General features: G+C 47.1%; 1 protein-coding gene across 1 annotated transcript in view; it reads right to left on the bottom strand.

The window, feature by feature from the left end:
* Nucleotides 1–10,951: 10,951 nt before the first annotated feature.
* Nucleotides 10,952–17,342, bottom strand: part of PEX14 (peroxisomal biogenesis factor 14) — a 79,994-nt gene continuing 73,603 nt past the window's right edge. The window contains exons 8-9 of the mRNA XM_068915733.1: nucleotides 15,409–15,500; nucleotides 10,952–12,807 (exon numbers count right to left, since the gene is read on the bottom strand). Of these exons, the coding sequence (XP_068771834.1) occupies nucleotides 12,342–12,807; nucleotides 15,409–15,500 (558 nt within the window). The 3' untranslated portion in view covers nucleotides 10,952–12,341. The remainder of the gene's footprint in view (nucleotides 12,808–15,408; nucleotides 15,501–17,342) is intronic.

Below are 17,342 nucleotides of genomic sequence, written 5' to 3'. Positions count from 1 at the left end.
TTTCAAATGATCAAGTTGTCTTCTTGATTGAAGAGCTGTTTGTTTTTTAAAGATCTAACAGGTCTTAGAGCAGTTAGGGCCTTTAAGGCACCAGACTGCTAGTGATCACCCTGCACCCATGTTTCAGCACTAGTGCTGTGATAACAGCTGCAGAAGGAACTGAGTTCTGTTTATATGGACTCAGGCCTTGCAAACCTTTCAAGCAGCCCTGTAATTTTATTTGAAGTGTTCACTGGGGTCTCGGACAGAAGGGATGCTCATGCCTTCATGGTTTGCTAAACTGGGACCTGGAATTACAGATGTGACTGCTGTGAGTTTTCACTTTTCCCTTCCTACCTTGGCCTGCTAACTCAGAGGGTAGTAAACTGGGATCTGCTTTGCAGTCGTGCTCGCTGTACCCCTTATGAAACCTCAGAATTACTTTCAAACCCCCTAAATGAACAGATGTCTTTCATCAGCTTCAGCTAGGTTTGGATACCAGCCTAACAAAACAAAGACAAGGAGCATGAATGAAACCTCACTTCTGCATGGAAGGGATAGGGCTGGGGCTGGGAGGACTATCGGAGGGTGGAGTTTGTATGCCAGATGTTAAAAAGAACACTAAGAGCCACTAAAACACCATGTCGAAGCCATATACTTTGATAGCAATTAGCAAGAACAGAGAACGGTACGCCAGGCATCGAACACATATCTGAAAGAAAACGTTCCTTACCTGGCCGCTCCATCACTTCCTCCTGCAGCAGAAATAACGTATGCGCCACGTGCACTTGCAGAATACGATGACTGCCATTTGGGATGAGAAAGTCTTTTTCAGGCAAGAAGGCATCCTGACAGCCGCACTGCAACGTAACACCGCATTGGTGCAGCCGATCTGCAGCTGTGAGCACTGACTGTAAAGAAACAATAGTTCAGATGAGACTACTGGACACTCAATATAGCTTGCCCCCACCACACTCCTATGTGACATTCATGCCAGGCCTAGGTCTTTCGACCCCAGAGGAAGGTCTAAAACATGCTTTCGACATTAGGTTTCCCTCTCTGCTCTGAAAGAAGCTGACAGGACAGGCAGTATGTGCCTTTTTATGAGACAGTGAACGTGATACCTTGAAGAACAAGCGTGTGTTCACAGCATGTCAGGTGCTCGAAAGCAAGCACCTTCATGTTGCCTGCCAGCTAAAGGTATCCACCTGAGTACTCATGCCTGAATGGAAGTATGTTGCGGGCTCACATCCTAGCCTTCCCTGCGATAATTTGTGCATGTATCAAGACATAGCTATGCACAGGGCTACTTCTGAGCTGACGCCCCCCCCCCCCCCCCCCCCCAAAAAAAAAAAAAAAAACGCAAACGTTGGTCCGTCACTGCTGAGGCATAAGGGCCACACACAGACCAGCACCCATCCAGCTGCCTGCCTTGAAAGGCTGGGCTTGAGCGCCCTGGAAACGCAGTGGGTTCCACACCAACAGCGGGGATTTGGCTGTAAGGCTATCCTTCCCCTCAGCCTCGTTCGCAGCCACAGCAATGCCAGATGAACTGCTCCTCCTTCAAGCTGGCCCGGCATAAAACACTGCTCTGATGCCTTCCCCATGGGGGAGAAGGGGGTGGTGGGGGGGTGAGCAATGGCGATGCTCTTTTTATACCCAAAGAAAGCAAAGGAAACGCCTCCTGCTTTGCATTTCCCCGCTGTCTCTAAGCAGCTAGGTGTTCGCACCTCGCTGTCCTTCCTGCCATCCATCAGAGAACCCAGGAGCAGCAAAGCAGAGCTTGCCAAGCCCGATGCCTTGGCAGCAGCCACCTCCTTATTAGCAGAGAGGATTAGACTCCTCTCTCTTTCAAAGCCCCCTGGTTGCTCTGCTGCAGCTCCCAGCCATCCTGTTTTCAGATGTCATTATCTGAACATGCTCCTAATCTGACCTTGGAGCACAGAGGTTTGTTCTCCCTGGAGCTCTGCCCACAGCACACGGGATATTTACATCACTCTGTTTCCGGGAGGGGAACGACACGACTCACTGCTTGAAAGCTCTTGCTGGAACTTGCCTGCCCTTTTGGAACTCTCACTGCACTTAAATAGAAGAATGACTACGTTATGGGTGAAGCAGCAAGTTGAACAAATCAAAGCCTTACTGCTGCATTCATTCCAAACCCTCGCAACTGGTGACACTGCAGTTCTGCATCTGCAGCTCTGCATCCAGCCCCTGCACTTCGTGAGCCATGGGGAGGGAGAGGGAAAGAAGCAGACACCCAAGGAGGCTGCTTGTTTTAAAGTCAGGAGGAAAACTGGCCAGTTGCTGCTGCTATTACCTTGAGTATATCAAGCCTATCCCTGTAGCTGCATTTTTGTGAGTGCAGGACCCTAAAGTTGCACATTCGTGCACATATATCCACAGAACTACACTGCCCGGGTCATGCAGTGTACTGGGTATCTACATAGTGCTTTTCGGCACACTACCAACTCTCGGGCAGCAACCGCTAACATAGGCGTCCACAGAGGGTGTATCCTTTGGCACCAGCTCAGATGTGCAACTCAAAGAAGCGCTGCTTTCCCCTTTCCAAACAACTCGCAGATTTTAATCCAACAGAGGCAGCAAAAGTTCATTCTCTGCAAACATAAAGAAGCATTCAAGGTATTCAAGGACACAGAACGGGAGACCGGATAGTTCTGCTGCCGCTTCCAGTCATCCTGTTCTTTAGATGTCATTATCCAAACGTGCCCACTGCAGCACGTTTAGTGCACAGAGAACTGTCCTTGCTGGAGCCACAAGAGCCATCAATGACAGAAATACAGAAGACAGAGTATCAGTGTTGGCCTAAAATAAGGGTAATGGCCATTATGGTGGCACAAGATGATCATGACTATTAGTCCAACTGCTTATCACAGACAGTCCAGCAAGAGTATTTATAGGGATTACTAGAAAAATAATACTTTGGGTTATACCTCTCCCTATGCCTCAGACCTTCAAGGAACAATTTTCATATTGTGGGAGATGATGACTTAGTTTATGGAAATCTTTCTTACAAGTTCTCATCAGATCCCAGCTCCTCAGGATCGCCTCTCAGTCTTCTCTTCTCCAGGCTGAACAGGCCCAGCTCTCTCAGCCTTTCTTCAGAGGAGAGAGGCTCCAGTCCCCTCCTCATCTTTGTAGCCCTCCGCTGGACTCTCTCCAGTAGCGCCATGTCTCTCTTGGACTGGGGAGCCCAGAAGTGGACACAGTACTCCAGATGTGGCCTCACCAGGGCTGAGGAGAGGGTCACCTCCCTTGACCGGCTGGCAACACTCTTCCTAATGCACCCCAGGAGACCATTGGCCTTCTTGGCCCCAAGGGCACACTGCTGCCGCCTCATGGTTAACTTGTTGTCCACCAGCACTCCCAGGTCCTTCTCTGCAGAGCTGCTTTCCAGCAGGTCAACCCCCAGCCTGTACTGCTGCATGGGGTTATTCCTCCCGAGGTGCAGGACCCTGCACTTGCCTTTGTTGACCTTCAGGAGGTTCCTCTCCGCCCAACTCTCCAGCCTGTCCAGGTCCCTCTGAAGGGCAGCACAGCCCCCTGGTGTGTCAGCCACTGCCCCCACTTTAGTATCATGAGCAGACTTGCAGAGGGTGCACTCTGTCCCTTCCTCCAGGTCATCGATGAATACGTTGAACAAGACTGGACCCAGGACTGACCCCTGGGGGACACCGCTAGCTACAGGCCTCCAACTAGACTCTGAGCCGCTGTCCACAACCCTCTGAGCTCTGCCATCCAGCCAGTTCTCAATCCACCTCACCAAAGCAAGGGAGAAAGATTATGACACAGAAGTGAAGGGCAAGAAAGAGTTTTGACCAAACATTTGACAGCTAAGACCTTCACAATCAGCCTCTGAAATTCCCCTCACAGTTCTGCACAAACCTCTTCTGAGGGTAGGTTCTGCACCAACAACCCGGCCACATGGTACAGGCAGACTGCATTAACTGCTGGTGTTACAGCTGAATTTTGCACTTACGCTTCCGCACTCAGCCACAAAAGCATGTTCACAAAGAACTTGCAGGTGCCTCTTTTAAAGGCCATTGGAAGCCCTTTTAAAGAAAAAGCTCTTGAGGAAGAGGGAAGGAGAGGAACTAACCAAATCTCTCCCTTCCCCCCACTCCCAACTTGCACGCTGCACAAGGCTGACGCTTTAAAACATTACAGTAAAATCGCACACCATCTTCAATGGGAACATGGACTTTAAAGCCTTCTCTGAAAGTCAATGAGGATCTTGTACCTATTCTAAACAAAAAAGCATACAGGCTGCAGGGAATTTTTTAGGAGTTTGGCGCGCACACGTACATACACACACACGTATAACAGAAAATAATTTCTGTTTTTCTCTAAAAATTAACACAGAACTTATTTGACCAAACTCTTGAAAGAGCAAGAGCATGCATTAATATACCTGTACACAAGTCTTGCACACACATGCGTACAGTAAAATATACAGGTCTGTATAATACATGTGTGGGGAGAAGGGCAGTATGCCAGCCTGGGTGAAAGCACCCATTGGCACGTGAGGAAACTGCATATGCGGTGTCTAGTATACCCAGTGTATTTTACGGGTATCCATAAGCCAGCTATTCTGAGGGCACATGGTGACATACTTGCATGTTTTTTTCATGCGCACACAAGTTTTCTTGTGTACTTTCTCTTGCGTCTCACACGTTGGGGGAAAGGAAATGTACACGCTAATCTATTTTTTTTTTTAAGTAGACTATGCACCCTACAGTTATAGGTACATGCAACAGGTAAGGATAGTTAAGATGCTTTTTAGTCTTCCTGTTGCAGACGCTACCGTGTATCTAAACACAACACTTTGGCAGGGAGCCCCTGCTTTTGTGGTCTCTGCTCTCTTGAACAAACTTCACTAGTACCTGAAAGCTGACAACACCTAACTCTGGAGGGAACAACCTCTATAAAAAAAAGAGGGTGGGGGAGGTGCAAAGTGGGGACAAAGGCACTGAACAGCCTTTGTAGCTACCATGGGTGTTGCAGGGGGGTGACAAGTTCTTCCTGTCAGCCTTGGGGCAAGAAGCAGTCTCATGACAACCCCCAACGTGCACCTCTTCTACCAGGGCCTCTGATTTTCTACACACCTGCTTAGAAGGTAGGAACGAGGTCCCCTCCGGGAGGTGATCCCTTCACCTTGCCCTGGGGAGGTAGGGTGCTCTGGCTCCTGCTCCTGCTCTTGCCCTTGAAGTGCCCCAGCCCCATCCTGGCTGAGGAGGGGCAGCCAATGGAGGCGGCTTCCCTCCTTCCTTTTGCTCTTTTTTGGCAGGGAAACTTTTAAACAAACAAATGAAGAAACACTGAGGATTTAAGTAAACAGACAAAGATTTATCTGACAGGCAGACTAAGGAGCCTTTCCCTGCCCCCTTCCCGTCCCACAGGGCAGGGAGCCTGCCTGTGCGCTCTCTGTGAAGCCAGCTACCAATGGCATTTGTCCCAAGCCTTCTTGTCACCAGGCAGCCCCTAAGACCCTTGTGCGGTCCCAGACCAGAACCAAGCTCTGCCTAAACTTCAGAGCTCTGCAGTCTGAAACATTGAAGAGGAGGATAAAATGGAGCCATCTGATCCGTGGCCAAAGCAGGTCATAGAGCCCCTCACAGGGAAAGCAAGCTCATTCAGCTACCAGCCACTAACCTTGCAGTCACATCTCAGGAAGAGCCCGTTACACCCACAAGATGCAGGGGAACCAACCCTGGCCTGTGGCCAGAGGTCCGGGCCTCAACCACTAGAGAGGGCACCCGCCCCAGGGGCGAGCGAGTCCCCTCAGCCAGTACACCTGAGAGCTCACAGCCACAGCCACAGCCACTCCGCCTCCCTCCACAGAAGCGTGAAGGGGCAGTAGCACTCACTACACTTGCTGCAGTTTTCCTGTGTTTTATGCAAGTTATCAGACTCAGTCTGCCCTTTTTTTTTTTTTTTTCTTCTTTCCTTTTTCCCCATAAAGAGTTGGGGAACAGGAGGAAAAACAGATGCAAGGCTCCAGTTCCAGGCTAAATGTCAGGCTGCATCTGGCTGTTTCTGGGCAACAGAAAAGACCGCAAAGCAAGGAGCCCTGTCCTTCACCTTGCACCCAAAACTTACTGTCTGCAGTGAAGGAAAAGCTGATGTTGCTGTACAACAAGGAAGGGATACCAAAGCATAGAAGTAAGCTGGCAAACAGGCATGCAGAGATGAAACCTGCTTTGATACTGTAGGAGGGCAGGAAGCAAAGAGCATTCATCTACATAGGAAAGTTGCAGCAATTTAGCACATACCCTTTTGCGAATGCACATATTTCAGTTTAAACTGCTTTAACTAAGACAAGTTCATTCAAAGAGATGGAAGAATGTCTACCCAAGAATTTGCTCTAGTTTAATTATGTCAGCTAAAGGAATTGATTTTAAAGAGGTGTTACTCTGGCTCCACATAGGTAAAACCTCAGTATGGGCTTACAGAAGTAGGGGGATCAAGTTGGAAGCGGTCTGTTTCTGAAGTGCTAGAGAGAAAAAGGAAAGGGGCATTAGGAGACAGATAGGCATAACAGAAGACAGACAAACCGACAACAGGGATGCTGCACAAAACAGACATGCCAAGCAGACAAAGCGACCGAGAGACAGACAAGCAGGCTGGCAAAGTGACAGACACAAACAGAAAAACAGGCAACAAATAAGCCAGTTGTACTTCTGGATGCTCTTAATCAGACCTACCCAGCCAATCACCTCCTCAGTCAGGAGACACAGTCCTACAGAAAAGCAACTATTTTATCTAAACCAGAAGAGAATAAGAAGTCCAATCCCCCACCCTAATCCCCCCCCCCCCTTCAGATATGTTTTTGTGGCCAGCATCATAAAAGGTCTCTTACTATTTGCACAAATTCAGAATAAAAAATCCGAAAGGATTAACTCCTCCAGCAGATGTAGAAAAGAGGAGCCTGGGGGGAAACTGGGGGTGATCTTCTAAGATGCTCCCTATTGTAAAGTCCTTGCAGAGCATTTGGGGAGATTTTTAGTCTGAAAGACACTTTACAAAAATAAATTGTAATTGAGTTTAATAATCTTCCCCTTTCCAGAAAGGGCCTGACAGATGCTGCCTAGTGCTCACTTCTGCCCCATTTCAAATATTTTTACCTTATTTGGATGAAATATATTATTTTTCTAATGAAAGGAGGTTTTTTTTTTTTTTTTTTTTTGACGAAGAGCTGGTTTTCCCTTCGTCCAGCTGGTGCCTTTATTAGGTTAGTGCTCACTCCCTTTTGGGGATGGGATTGTTTTTCTCCCTGAGCTGGGAGAGAACATGCCAGCCCCTCAGTCTACAAGTGCGCAGTTCAGGGCTTCTACTGCAGAGCAAATCAAGGAGCTGCATCATGCCTTCCATCCTCTCTCTGCCCTGCTTCCCCCCCCCGTTCACCTTGGGTACATTTCCATTATTTTGTTTCACTTTTGACAGCACAGGTAATGGTAAGGGTCAGCCTTGCGACAGCATAACAGGTGGACACAGCTCTAAAAGTTAGCCCTACAGGGACTAATTTCTGCGTAAGCAGCATAGGCTAGGATACAGGATGGTACAAGGAGAACGAAGAAAGCTGGGAAGCTCGCTCTTGCACCCTCAGGTAAATCATTTCCCCTGTTTCACCTCCCAGCATGGCTCTATTTATGTTCTCAGTCCCTTGAGGCAAAGCCTGTTTCTGGCTTGGCACTTGCGTAGCACCCAACAAGACAGAGCTCCAGTCCTGCCTGGAAGTCTCTCAGCTCCAGCTTGGTATTTTTTTTTTTTGGTGTGCAGGGTCACCAACGCATACAATTTGTGCTGAGCATAAGGCAACAGCATGCAGGAACTCCACTAGCTGCTGGGTGTGGAAGGTATAGCCAGGCCCTGAGACCCTGACTTTAACGCATCAGATTTGCCCCCCAAAACTACCCCAGGCCTGCTGTCAAGCCTTTGTTTCCCCCAAGGGACCCACTCCCCCACCAAGGAAAGGCAAAGGTAGCCTCCATTTCTGTATCAGGCACTGCAAATGGGAGCACCAGAGCAGACACAGACTGGGGCTTTTCCAGTCCCAATACAGTCCTCTCCCTCACCAAGGCAGCAGCCCAGCACGCACCACGCTTCCTTCCACCGTTACACATCAGGGTAGCCCCTCTAGCAACAACAAAACCCCAGACCGGGCTGAGGTAGCCACTGGAACGCAGCCAGTTCTCCCACTGCTGTTGAAGTCAACGGCAAGAGAGAACGTACGTATTAAAAAGCACTTACTTGCCAGAAGAAGCAGCTCAGCTGCAACAAGCAAAGACCAGGTCTAAAATGGCTGCCCTCAAACCAAGGCAAGCTTGCTGACTGACCAGCGCAGGCAGAGATGAAGAGGCCGCTCCGGGAAGGTCATGCAGCTCCTCTCACACAGCTGTGCAGTCCAGGCCATTAGGAGCCAGACAATCAGGGGACAGTGGCTCCAGCTGGGTGGCATGCTGCAGCCTTGCATTGGTCTTACTCCTGGGCACACCAGTTAACGGGGGTTGGGGATTTTTTGTGCGAGCAGCAGGACCTAGCAAGAAATCTGGCTTCCAAAGTTTGCTTTCTCCGCAACTTGTCTTTGTCGCATCTCCGGAGTTACTGTCTGATTTTTTTTACCCTCACGTGGGGAAACCGAGGCACACTACAAGTAAAATGCTTTGGAAAACGTCATGCAGAAAATCAGCAAGATTACACAGGACCCCACTGTCCATCCCCTTTTGTTCCGATCCCAAATATGCTTAGGTTACACTCGGAACAAGCAAAAGGCAATAGGAAATTTCTCCCTGCTTCTGTCAAAGATTCACGAAGGGCTTACTTGTCAGTCTTGGGGGTGAGGAAGGTTGGACAAAGATGATCAGGAGACATCTCTCCGTAACCCTTTCCCACTTTGTCACATTTTTTGAGTTCCCCACATATCTCTTGTGGCTACTGAACAGGGAGCTTCTATATCCTCAAATTACTGGAAAGCACCAGCCTGACATAGCTTCCTCTACAGGGCAGACAGCAGGTTCACAGGGTTTCACTGAAATGTGCTCAAGTGACACTGTTCAGAGGAGGCTTCCTTCACCTGTTACCTACACAGCATCAAGAACCTAGAGAAACCATTATGAACGAACTGAACTCACCAACCTGGGCATCGTTTCTTCTTCTTCCTGTGTCAAAACAAAGGCTGATTACAGTGTAAAACAGTCTACTTGAATAAGCCAGTCAGTGGGTAACTGCTGCTGCTGTCTTTCTTTTCTGCAGGCAAAGGGTTTGCTACCCGGTCATCTTTCAGCTAATATGATGCCATTCTCAGTGCCTACTGGCCAGTGGGCTAAACATTTCACAGAGTGCTGATCTACGAAGCTTGTTTCTAGCCAAAAAAAGAAAGAATGACGGTTAGAAGTCAGGCTACATAGTTCATTAGGACCAAAACACTGGCCCCAAACTGTTGCTATGCTGGAAAGAAAGACAAGATATAAGAGAAAGGAATAGCACCCATAATTCCCCAAAATACCTGCAGGTATGGAGGTCTGGCTTCTTCCAAATTCTCTGCTGATGGATTGGATTTCCTCAACAAAGTATACAAACATCCCACCAGGAGCAAGAGGATGCGAGTTAGCTTTTGGAGCAACATGGGCTGTGATGGAGTCTGCTGGGATTCGTGTCAGGTTGTGGAAAGAAAAAGCTGCGACCTATTCAATTGGTAAAGGTTGTAAGAACAAAAAACTAAGGGTGGGAAAAGGGCAGTTGAGGAAAATTGCCTTTTACTGCTGCACCAGAAAACTTGAGGTAAATGAACTGAACACTGGAAACATGGAGGAAAAGGGGGGGAAAATGAACCCGCAGGGATGCTTGTACTGTAAACCTCGTAAGTCACTCTGCAAGGCACATACCTCAGCAACATATTTTCCACATTTCACCGACTGCTGTTGTCCAGGCACTTTCTATTTTCAAAACCTTCTATGTATATAAAATGTACACAGGCAGGACAATACTTTTTCATTACATCCCTGCATTCAGTCCTGTTTTCTTTTCACAAGGATTCTTGGCTTGTAGACGTGAAAAGTGCCATCTCTTAAGAAAAGCCTTTGCTTTTAAACACTTTCAAATTTTCCCGTTTCAGCTAAACGTGACGTTCTTTGCGAACGTTAAACGGCAGAGAGAGAGATTGAGAAGGAGGGAGAGAGAGACACACATACACTCACTCACTCCTGGGGAAGATATTCGTCCATTTAAGGAAGGAGAAATCATCACATTCAAGAGCAGGTCTAAATACAGTAATATGAAGGTCCCTTTCGCTCCCTCTGAGCAGGAAAATGTCACTGTGTACCAGACATCCAAATACTCAGGAATCAAGTAAATCCCTCATTTTTAAGAAGGGAGCCAAATATTTCTGTTGGAACAAAGATGCGACTACAGTAGCTACGAGTTGCTGCACACCATTCCTTTCAATGGCTTCTGTGCTAACATGGCAGGGTCAGCACAGTCATGGGATACCGCACAGCATTCCCTGCTGGTAGATAAGATGAAATGGCTATGGGATATCTCACGCACTCCCTTCAGCACCTCCTGCTGCAAGGGGTGGAAACAGAGCAAGATGCTGCTTTCTGGACCCTGCAGTGCCTCCTGCTGGGAGAAAAAGAACCAGACCAGTCGCATTTTATTCACAGATGATGTATCCACCTCACCCTCTGCAATAACAGAGGCAACCTAGCATTGTGGTGCCATTAGAGCTATTTATATTGTACTTTATATTGCACTTATACCATTCCGTACACCGCCGCCTGCTGAGATAACCTAGGACTGGAGCAGCTTAAACATAAACCAACCACAAATGCCCTCTGGAAAACATTTTTTAAGCATTGAATTTCTGGAATCTCCCCCTTTCCCTCCCTTTACCACCCTGCATGCATAGTTCTCCCCAGAATAAGAGCCACAGTAATCCAGTAACAGCCTGGTGTTAAATAGTGGTAACTCATATTTATTACAATTATATACAATCGTATTTTATATTTTAAATCTATACATGATCACACGGACGAGCACGCTTGCTTGGTGAGGAGAGGGTGACTCAGATGTTACAGGAATTGCTCTGCTAAGAGGCTCTGATGCAGTGAATAATAATTGGACACCACCGTTTTACCAGCTGAGAATACAATGCTGCAAATGAGAGGTTTCAAAATTCACTGTTTTATTCTGTGTGTAGCCCCAATGGGGTGAAAAAAGGCTGGGCTGGGCAAGAAAGGATAGCGGTGTACCTCAGAGCTGGAATTGTTCGTTCTTCTGCAAACACTGCTTTGCTGAAGCAGGCACCTGTCATTGTGTAGCTGCAGGTCTTAGATGATCATTTAAGAAGGGTTTTCTCCTCATTTAGGGAGAAAACCAGGTTAAGAACCATTGCGAGCATTCAGAATTAACCAACTATTTCAGCATCTGGTATCACCTCATTCATTCAGGGCAGCTATAAATAGACGTTAAGATGTCAAAAACTGACGTGAGCTCCGTTTGCCTTTGGAGGATAAAGGGTAATAACTGGGATGAGGGGGGGTCATCTTTTAAAGCCTTCTTTCACTGGGGAGTAATTGGTAACAAAGCCACCTGTTCGCATACATTTTACTGTAGCCATGAAACTTGGACTTGGATCTCTAGCAAGAGGCCACTTTGAGGAGTGGAAGGGAGCATGTGCGGTGGGAATAATGGTCTTTGGACCCCACAAAAAAATTTAGTGTTTTCCAATGCTGGGTAATCTCAGGAATTTGAGGCTTGACATAAGGCTTGGAAGTGGGCGGCTGAGCGTGATATCAAGTGAGGAATTCAGGGTTAAAACTTTCTGATTTTAAGATGGAACGTCAATTAGTTTGAGAAATAAAACAGGGGTATTTTAGAAAATAGAGAGAACTGGTTCAGGACTTACGTGGGATTAAAGGCTTGTGAAATAGAAGAGCTCAGGACAGACTGGTTTCTGAGACTGGAGAGGATCACTCTAGGATGCAGTGAAGAGGCTGACCACTTCGGGAGAGATGCTGGATTTTTTTGTAAGGTGACTTATTTCTGGAGCTGTGGTGCATGGTAAGGCGATTGGTCTTCCAGCCTAGGCAGCGACCCCAGCTCATGGGGATAAGGTGGGACTGGGAGGGAAGAAGAAGCCACTGCACTGCAATGCTGCACAGCCCTGCGGTGAAACAGGGCCCATCTTGTTTGCTGGGCAATTATGACCCTACTCAAGGTCAATCACGGAAGAATCACAGGAGGGGAGAGGGGCACTTCTCTCCACAAAACGAGAGAGGCACCAGGGATAGTGCAGGAGGCTAGGGAAGATGTACAGCAGCTGAAGAAGCAGCCAGGGTGCCTTAGTCAATCTCATTCTCATTGCTGGCCCCTTCAGGTCTTCGTAGCTTCTCCACTTGCTCGTTAATCTGCCCATCTCCTCCTCGCCGGTCCTCAGTCTGGACGCCCAGACATTCCTCCTCGTCCACGTGGCTCACGTCATCATCCTCATCGTCCTCTTCCTCCTCTTCATTCCTTTTGTTTTCCCTTTTCTCCTCCTCACCTTGCACCTCCATCCGCACTTGGCTCTTGACGTCTATCACTGCCTTGTTGCCTTCCTCTGTGCCCAGCAAATGGCAGCTGACCTTTGAACCCTCAGGGCTGTGATTCTCCTTGACTGGCGATGAGGTAGTAGACTCGTTGCTCACAGGCGAGATGTCACTGCTGCTGTTATGGTTGGCAGCAACAGGGTTGGAGGGTGAGCTTGGCTTCACTGGGATCTGCCATGACGGGATCTTAGGAGCCGAAGGGGAGGGAGGGAACTGCCTCCTTGGGGGGCAGGGGGTGGGGGAGAAGAAAAGGAAAGAAAGGGGCTATCATTAAAAACACTGAGGGGCTATCATTAGAGAGAAGGGTGGCATTTGTACTAGGGGAATCATGTAAAGTAGGACTGAAATTGCAAGTCTCCTTTGTCATAAACAAACAAAACCAAGGCCACTTCACTTCGTCAGCCAGAATCTCAAAGTGCTTTACAGGCACCCAGTAATTGAGCCTGCACACAAGGGAAAAGCTGCCTGCACACAGCTGGGCAATCTGAAGCGCTGGTTTGATCTGGTTTGGCAATTTCACAGACTGAGCTGGCATTGAGGAATGCTGCCTCTGGAAAGATAGGGGTGTTCAATGCCCCTTTATAAAACAATCACTAATTAATTGGTAAAGAAAATTCCCACTGGAGCAAGAAGTCAGAGGCATCGGGCCGTCAGGCCTGAGCCAAGGAATTTCACCATCTGGCTCTCATCTCCACTGTGATACAAAGCTATCGCATGCTGCTATATCGCATGCTGCGATATCGCTATCCTAGGCCCAGCATGCACTTTACATGTTTGGGCCAGATCCTGGCTGCTGCAAATTGGTTCAGCTTCCCGGATTTGAATGCAGTCATACTAGTTTGCACCAGCTAGGCAGCTGGCTGTTCTGTCCTCAATGAGTCGCCCTGGTGGGCTTTAAGGATTTGATAGCACCAGGCTCATGCCCAGCCCTAAAAGGAGAATCCAAGTACCAAAGAGGACAAATATAAGTGGAGCAGGGAGCACTGGTGCCTTCAGAAGGTCATCTGTCATGAAGAACAGAGCAAAAAGAGCATCTGATCTGGTATTTCCCATGCAAACACAATCCTTGCTTGTGCATGTGGGAAGTGGGAGTGTGAAAACTTATCTGATCAAGCTCCGAAGAGGATGCTGTGCAGGAGGGAGTTCACATGCCCCTTAGGAACTGGCTAGTGCCAAGAACAAGACTAGACTAAGACCAAGAAAGCTGGCTGCTCTCCTGCAACGAGCACTCAAACACAATAGATTTCATTTTCTTAGACTGAACTAGGAACAGCAGTTGCGCTCACCTCCCTCTCCCTGCTGCCACCATTAGCCATGAACGAACTCTGCTGTTCTAACCTCCATCTCCTGTGAGTGCAAACAAGCTAATGCCTGCATTATTCAGCCAGTATCATAAATGCTATCAAGAAATGCAATTTGGAGACTTTCTTGGCTCCAGTTTTGCTGCCACCTGCACATTGCAGAAACATTTGCCTTTTTGCTAAAAACAAACAACAACAACAAAACCTTTTCTTTTTTCCAAAAGCACTTATCCCCCAGCTGCATAAAACAGTGATTTTTCCTTAATGACAGCCCCCCCCCCCCCCCCTTTCCCACTCTGGGGAGCTGCTATCCCCCTGCTGCTGGCCAGCAGTAGACAGCTGAAAGATTTTGTGTGTATAAATCAAAGATGAAACCTTCCTCAACAAAAAGATGAAGGACAGGTAAGCCTCTGTGCTTGCTCCTCATCCAGCCTGACAGGTAGAGGCCTAACGAGATGAACAGGTCTGTAATCTCTGAGCAGCCTTCCCACTGCTGAAGAGGCGCCATTAACAAGCACTCTCTCCCCAGTAGTGATGCTAGTATGAACTAACTGAACTACCATTTGAACGGAGTCGTACTAGTTTGCACCAGCTAGGCAGCTGGCTGTTCTGTCCTCAATGAGTCACCTAGGGTTACTTCATGGCAACTGAATACGTGATCCCAATCACCCAAAGCTTTCTACCATGGCTCCTAGTGGAAACAGGAGAGGCAGGGAGAATTTAAAAGACTGTTAAAGCCAACACACTTTTCAGACTTCTGAAAAGCACACCTGTTTAGATTCTGAACATGTTTAGTCCAACCTTAAATTTATCTTTGAAGTCCACATCTTAGGAAAGAGATGACATGAGAAGACTTACGTCATGTGTAGAAGGAGGCAAGGGAGTCATATCAGAGTGAAAGGATCAATAGCTGAAAAGCTAAATAAACTCTGAGTTATGTTCTAGGAAAAAAGAATTTTTACAAGAACTGAGATCTGATCCCTGTTCTTATGACTGTCCCACAGGCTGGGATTTATATTGCCTCATCTACCGTATAAGATGTCTATGCCTGAGCTAGCCAATGGAGAGATACAGACTCTACTGAAGTGTGATTCTTTTCCCTCTGGTTATGCCCTAACCGTAAAAAGGTCAGATGAACTGTATCCAGAAGTGCCTCTCTCTCCATAATGGAACGTAGGTGGGTAGCTCAGATGGAGACCATACACAGTCAGCACCTGAAACTATGTGAGAGGCATCCTACCTGTGGGGAATAGCAGAAAATTTCTCTATATCAAACAAAGAGAAAAAGTCTTATTAATTATCCAAAGAACTCTGTGGTTTAAGGCAAGTTGGAAAAGCATTTTGAGACCTGCAGATAGAAGGTGATAGTGGAGTGCAAAGTGGTATTATTAAAACAGCAATAGCAGGATAGGTGTAGAGCTAGTTCCCGTTGGGAATGCCTTTCCTCTCAATGACTGAGAGAATCCCAGAAAGCAACCCTTTCCCCCACACAATAATCCCCTCACATACTCCATCCATACCGGTTCAGGAGGAGTCCTTTTAATGAGTAGATCTCAGATTTCAATTCATTAATATTCTGCGACTCCAGAATCCAGTTGGTGGAAGTTGTGGCCTATAACATGAAAAAGAAGTAAAGATCAGAAGTATGAACTGGGAGATAGCTCACAAAAAGTCACATTTTTCTATCTTACCTTCTCTCCCCTCCCATCCGAGAGTCTCATGCATTGGGGATAACATACATAAGCCTTATCATTTCAAATCTCTCAGGTCTGGGCAGAAAAACTTCCACAACGAAGACAGACCTGAATGGAGTCCCACAACGATCAGAAAAATAGTTCTCTCGGGGTGCTAAGACAATTTGAACATTTGCTTTCAGTTTTGGGAACTAACTCATCTTGTAACCGACCTAACATGCACAGTTATTGCTAAAGCATCTCAAGAGGACCTTTCTTTTTCCTTTAGAAGGAGCCCAGCACTTGTGAGAATTCAAACAAAGCAAGGTCTGCATAGGAAGTTTTCCACCAGCATGTCAGACAGAGAGCAATACAAAAAGAGGTACAGCAAACTGTTTGACGTTAATCTATGGTACCGTTCCTAGAGGAGAAGAACTATGATCCTGAAAGGCAGTGGGAGTTACATAGAAGTAGGTACTTTACTCTTTCCTGAGACTGCACTTAGCTGAGGCAACAGATTCAAATATTATATGCAAATAACCGGTTTAAGATCTCTCATTTATTTCTCCTAAACCATGAAATAAAGGGTCAATAAAGTGCACTGTGTGGCATTTAGAGGTGGACTGATAAATTGATGCTTGAAAGCTCCAAAAACTTTCCCCACTAGATCAGAACAATTAGAGCTATGCTTGAGTTACCAGATTGTATCTCCAGGAAGCAGCTGGAGTAGGCACTCTCTCTTGGATATTTCAAGGCAATGAATGCAATGTGGTGGGGAAAGATGATAAGTAACTCATGGAAGCCTAGTACAGCTGCTGTCAGCACTGCATCAGAACTGCTATGGGATGTCAGGCAGAAATTAGAGTAAGGTAACAACTGAGCAGAACACGCTGCATATAACACTTTTGACACTTTTTCTTTTAACCCTTTCTGGAGCTGGGGAAATGGGAAGAGCATTCGGAAGGAGAGATCGTCGTCCGTGGTTCCCTCCTCCTATGACAATAGCAACTCCTATAGGGGATGGGCTGAGTATGGAACCAAAGAACGCTCAACATCTAGCGCTTCCCATAGTTATTTCTGCTAAAAGCTGCTGGGAATCAGTCCATCTGTGAGCACCTCTCCAGAGATACTCCTAATAGACTCCCCGCTGAAGGAAGCTAGGACTGGAATAACAGAAAACTCCTCTGCATCAGTTCCTACTAGGTGTAACTGGGACTGGTTGCTCCTACTTATTCTCTACACAGACTTTAGCTAGTATTGAATAATCCTCAACACCTTCGCAGCCAGTACAACTCACAGTGACTTCTGGGCTGTGAACCCAATGAGCTGGGAGAGGCTCAGTCTCTAGTAGCTGTGATATACACAGATGCGTTCCCTTGGGATTCACACTCCCAGCCCTCAGACAGCAAGAATCCGGGAGCCACTGTTCTGGCTCTCCAAGACCTTGAAAGCTAAAGCAGCACATTAACAAGGGAGTGATTTCCACTCGCTGGTCTGCAAAGGACTCAAATTTCCAAAACACATATGGTGCCAGATGCCTAGGATTTAGAAATAAAATCTGACATCTGGGGCTTTTTAGCCAGTCTCTTTAAAAAACAGTTGTAGAAAATTCAAGCCTTGAATTTTTATGTACGTTTTTTAATTACTTAAAGCCCCTCTTTTTAATTTTTTACAGCATGCCAGTAGGAGTTTGAAAAGCAGATATAAAAACTTACATTACAGCTGAGAAAACACAGCTTTTATTCTTTGGTTTGTGGGGTTGCCCAAGTTTTTCTTTGTAC

The sequence above is a fragment of the Struthio camelus genome, chromosome 21 (genome assembly GCF_040807025.1).
Source record: "Struthio camelus isolate bStrCam1 chromosome 21, bStrCam1.hap1, whole genome shotgun sequence".
Classification (NCBI taxonomy): domain Eukaryota; kingdom Metazoa; phylum Chordata; class Aves; order Struthioniformes; family Struthionidae; genus Struthio; species Struthio camelus.
The sequence above is the reverse complement of the archived record's forward strand: the minus strand, read 5'-3'. Positions and strand labels throughout refer to the sequence as shown.